A 5,164-nucleotide genomic window follows, 5' to 3' on the forward strand; every position below is an offset into this window, starting at 1 on the left:
TTTAATATATTTATAATTAAAATTTATTAAATTTAATTTTAAATTATTTTTTAAAATTATTTTAACAACTCTTTCAATAAATTTTTTTAAATACTTCATCCGTGTACTGGCGGGTGGCCACCAGTCCTTGAGGAATGATGATGCTAAAATTCAAAGAAACAAGCCGCATATGGCGTATGGAGTCAGGTCGGTTTCAATTGCGATTTGCGGGGTGACTGCATCTAAACTATTCAACATCATGGAACACGTTAAATTGGCTGTGGCCATAAATAAAACCCACTTGATTGACTTGCCTCATCATTTCCCATATTACCATTCCTGGAGAATTACCTAATAATTAAGATTTTAATATTTTATTAATAAGAGTATATAATATTTCACTGTTGTTTTTTCGAACAATCAGCGAAGCGCGTCTTTTACAGAGTTCAAGAATAGCATCAGCATCAACAAAAGTGCAGGGTGGGTGAGACAGCAACCACCCCTGGTTTCGAAATTCCTAGTGCCAGTTTGGGCCACCCAGTCTCCCACTTGATCGGTCTTGGTTTGTCTACTGGTAAGAAGCATCTTACATTCCTATAGACAAAATCCTTGGCCTACTTCAATTGACTTCTGCAATTGTTGCCAGAATCTCCCATTTCATGTCTTCACTTCCCCCTTTTATACGCTCTATTAATGGGAAAGACTACGATTCGTTCAAAGTTTAATTAACTTCACTAGCAGCTGCGTCTGCTGCTTCCATCAAGATCAATCATTTCTTGGAATAATCTCGATTTTTGTTATTTATATTCTCATCATGTCATTGAAGACGGTAATAGCATTCTAGGAATCAGATGGGCAGAAGAGAGTTCTTGGTGAAATCTGGATTTTTGTGTTTCTTCTTATTCAATTTGTTCTCACTTGCGTATTGTTCTGTAATTTATAACATAACTACAACCAAGGCACTCTCGCCACAACAAACTCTCAATTCTCCTAGTCAAATTTTTGAGTTGGGTTTCTTTACTCCTAATAATAGTTCCCGTAATCAATATGTGGGACTATGGTTTAAGGAAGTTTCTCCTCAGACTGTGGTTTGGGTGGCAAACAGGGAGAAGCCAGTTGCAAACTCCTCGGCAAGTCTCACAATTGGCAGCGATGGGAATCTGAGGCTTATGGATGGGCAGCAGAACTCTATCTGGTCAACTAATATTTCTAGACAATCGAATGGTTCAGTTGCTGTACTTTCAGATGACGGAAAATTCATTTTGAGGAGCAGTATAACAGGAGAGGACCTATGGGAAAGCTCTCAGCATCCTACCGAATCTCTCCTGCCAGGTACATGGTTGGCCTACAATGAGACAACTGGGATGAGACTTACTCTCACTTCCTGGAAAAGTGACAATGATCCATCTACTGGCGATTTTACTGCTGGTGTGCCACCGCAGACGCCGCCACAAACCTTCGTTTGGAAGGGATCGAAACCTCATTGGAGAAGTGGGCCGTGGGACAAAACAAAGTTTATTGGGATACCAGAAATGGATGCTGATTATGAAAGTGGATTCACACTTATAGAAGGTCTTCAGCCGGGAATTGCTTATCTTAGTGTTAGTGTACTCAGGAATTGCAGTTACTCGATGTTCGAGATTTCACCAACAGGAGTTTTAAGGTTCTTGTGTTGGGTGAAATTGAGGGGCTGGTATGCTAGGTGGGAGGCACCCGTCACTCCCTGTGAAGTTTATGGAGCTTGTGGACCTTTTGGGGTTTGCCAAAGATATGAACCAAATCTAACTTGTAGATGCTTGAAAGGGTTTGTGCCAAAGTCAGATGAGGAATGGAGCAAAGGAAACTGGACAGGAGGGTGTATCAGGCGAACCGAATTAAGTTGTGGGGGAAACACAAGTTCGATTAACGCACAAGGAGGAAAACCAGATGGATTTTTGAAGATTGGTGGGTTAAAACTTCCAGATTTGTCCGACTTCTTGAAGGTTTTTGATGAAAACGAGTGCCACCAGCGTTGCTTGGATAACTGTTCCTGCTCAGGTTATGCATATGTAAATGGGATAGGGTGTTTGGTTTGGGCAGGAAACCTTCTGGATATGCACGTGTTACCCTTTGGTGGACAAGATCTTAATCTCCGTCTTGCACATACAGAATTGGGTGAAAGTAATTGCACTGGAGCAACTTTTGATTTTTTTTTGTTCATTTTGTTCGTTTCTTACACCGCAATTATTAATTGGGGAATATATAATTATCGTTTGTTATCTTGTAGGCGATCAGAAGACTAAAGTAAAGATCATTATCAGCGTCATTGCTGTTACAATCATTGCCCTCTTTGGTGTCATGATTTATTGTTTCATGAAGTGGAAAGCCAAACAAAGAGCTAAAAGAAATGGTAAGAAAATGAAACACTGCTACTTTGCTGATGTTAGTTGCACTTGTATCTTCTCAAGGTGGACACTCTCAGGCAACTGGACTTGATTTTGAATTTTCATTGAGATGTTCATATAATATCTAGGAACAAAAACCCTTGATTTACAGGACAACTACACCAGTTTTGATATATGTGGCCAACTAGCTTGAATATGATCTCTGTACTAGATTAGCTATAATTACTCCCTTAGGAACTCAAATATGTAAGACGAATACTAAATCAATATGTGCAGTAAGAAAAATAATTGATGGAATCAGTGTGATTCTTCATGGCAATGGGGGAACTAATATAAAAATGCTGTTGTGCATTTCAAGATACTAGGACTCTGGGGTCATTAAATAGACCCATTTCAAAACAAATTAGCAATTGTGGTTTCAGCAACTTTAGAACTTATCCAATGTAAGAAGAAAGAATTAGAACATAGCAGGTTTTTTTTAAAAAAAAAAAAAAAAAGAAACAGAGTTCTTTAAATAAGAATTCTCATCTTATGTTCTCGTCAAAAGGTTTGATAGCTTACAGTGCTAGGAAAGGATGAACTTCTTGATTTGAATTTTATGCTTATTCATGGATATTGATGAAACCCAAATGCTTTGATTTGGCAGCTCCAATTGACATTTCAAGAGAAAATTCACAACCAATCATGTGGAGAAGCCCTTCAGAAGATGAAGAGTCAGTAGAGTTGCCTTTATTTGACTTCCATAGCATATTAGTTGCAACCAACAACTTTGACATAGAGAACAAACTTGGGCAAGGGGGCTATGGTCCAGTTTATAAGGTAAGTAGCATTTTTTTCCAACGGCAAAAATGTTCTATTTCACTGGAGAAGATAAAACATGCACCAAGGGTTCATTTGTTGGGATTGTATAGGGAACACTACAAGACGGGAAAAATGTGGCGATTAAAAGACTTTCTAGTAGCTCTGGTCAAGGCATCGGAGAGTTCAAGAATGAAATGAAGTTAATCTCCAAACTCCAACATAGAAATCTTGTCAGACTCTTAGGCGGCTGCATTGAGAGACAAGAGAAGATACTAATTTACGAGTACATGCCGAACAAAAGCTTGGACACTTATCTATTTGGTTGGTTTGGAATGGTTTCTTTTGATTTTCTTTTGCTGATTACTTAAAATCACTTTATTTTGTGATGCATGTAAATGGAAATTATAATATCCGTTCAATCTTTGTATGCATTGATCAGATCCGGCAAGAAAGGTAGAACTTGATTGGACTAAACGCTTCAACATTATAATTGGAGTTGCTCGAGGACTGCTTTATCTTCATCGCGATTCTTGTTTAAGGGTTATACACAGAGATTTAAAGGTCAGCAATATTCTTTTGGATGAGAAGATGAATCCAAAAATATCAGATTTTGGATTGGCAAGAATTTTTGAAGGCACACAAGATCTAGGAAGCACTCACAGAGTTGTAGGAACAATGTAAGCAATCTATCTCACAAAAAACTTGAAAATGCTTATTTTTAAGATAGCTAATAACATCATCAAGAAAATAGAAAGTAAAAGCACTAAATATTACGATTCTCTTATTGAATACAGAGGTTATATGGCTCCAGAATATTTGCTTGGCGGCATATTTTCAGAGAAATCTGATGTTTTTGGCTTTGGAGTCCTAATTTTGGAAATTGTCAGTGGTAGGAAGGCTAACAGCTTCCAATACAATGAACAACATATAAGTCTTCTAGCTTATGTAAGCCAGCACTAAGGATCATCTCAATATAGTCCTTTCTTCCCCTTTAAATAATTGGAATTTTATGAGAGAAAAAATACAAATTGTTGCAGGCATGGCAATCGTGGTCCGCAAGCATGGGCGTACAAATGATAGATGAAGCATTGGACTCATTTTCCTCATCAGAAGCAAGCAGATGTGTAAATATTGGACTTCTCTGTGTACAAGATCATGCTGCTGATAGACCAACCATGACAGCCATACTTTCTATGCTAAGCGGTGAAAAAAAGAAACTTCCTGAACCAAAACAGCCTACATTTACGTATGCAAACATCTCCAGCGGTAATTTTCAATCACAAAGCAACTCCACATGGTCTGTAAATAATGTTACGGAATCAATTATTGAACCCCGATAAACCAGCTTATAGCGGAAACAATTGCATAATCTATTGCTTATCCTAGTGTTAAACTTCAGTCATATCAACTTTTAGATTATTGAGTGTATAAGCAGATGAGAAATGCATATTCAATGACTAAGAAAAGTAAAAGATATGTCACCTCATTCAGTCATTCTCAATTGAATTTGTGCCATTGATGTGTGGCAAGGATAAGAAAATTTTCCAAGAATTTTATTATTTTTTATGTATTCCTTTGAACATTAGAAACATTTTAGTCTTCTATATGATGTTCGCAGTTCAAAAGCATGCATTTATCTCTTTGCTTACGTTAAATAAAAGAAGAAAGAGAAAAAAAAAACCCTTCAATTCACCCTGATTGTTAGCATTGATTCTTGGAGTATCATTGATTCTCTCATGGAAATTATTTTCTATGACCACAAATAGTACTGCCCCTCTATTCGAATTCTGTCCTTATGTATTAGATATCAATATAACACTTTGAATTCTATTAATTAATAATAAGTGATAATGACTAATAATTATTGATGAATTGTTGTAGATTTAGAATTTGAAATTTCTCTTCAAATAATGAGTTTTATTTTTCATCCGTAAATAGCTAATTACAATTTATAGAACAAAATTTTTAACTAATTATTTTAAATGTAGTACTTGAAATAA

The 5,164-nt window shown here is 36.6% G+C and overlaps 1 protein-coding gene across 1 annotated transcript; it reads left to right on the forward strand.

Annotated features, from left to right (window-relative positions):
• Nucleotides 1-333: 333 nt before the first annotated feature.
• LOC110634096 (G-type lectin S-receptor-like serine/threonine-protein kinase At1g61370) lies at nucleotides 334-4,665 on the forward strand. The gene is made up of 7 exons (XM_058130358.1): nucleotides 334-2,139; nucleotides 2,246-2,368; nucleotides 3,010-3,182; nucleotides 3,275-3,485; nucleotides 3,604-3,841; nucleotides 3,959-4,109; nucleotides 4,202-4,665. The coding sequence occupies exons 1-7, from the start codon at nucleotides 831-833 to the stop codon at nucleotides 4,502-4,504; spliced, it is 2,508 nt and encodes an 835-aa protein (XP_057986341.1). The 5' UTR covers nucleotides 334-830; the 3' UTR covers nucleotides 4,505-4,665.
• The last annotated feature ends 499 nt before the right edge of the window (nucleotides 4,666-5,164 follow it).

The sequence above is a fragment of the Hevea brasiliensis genome, chromosome 11 (genome assembly GCF_030052815.1).
Source record: "Hevea brasiliensis isolate MT/VB/25A 57/8 chromosome 11, ASM3005281v1, whole genome shotgun sequence".
Taxonomy (NCBI): domain Eukaryota; kingdom Viridiplantae; phylum Streptophyta; class Magnoliopsida; order Malpighiales; family Euphorbiaceae; genus Hevea; species Hevea brasiliensis.

Bases quoted from the DNA above. Each gene is read 5' to 3' on its own strand.
- LOC110634096 (XM_058130358.1), top strand. From the start codon at position 831: ATGGGCAGAAGAGAGTTCTTGGTGAAATCTGGATTTTTGTGTTTCTTC. The intron at 3,183-3,274 runs GTAAGTAGCATT...GGGATTGTATAG, and splicing joins GCTATGGTCCAGTTTATAAG to GGAACACTACAAGACGGGAA. The intron at 3,486-3,603 runs GTTGGTTTGGAA...TGCATTGATCAG, and splicing joins CTTGGACACTTATCTATTTG to ATCCGGCAAGAAAGGTAGAA.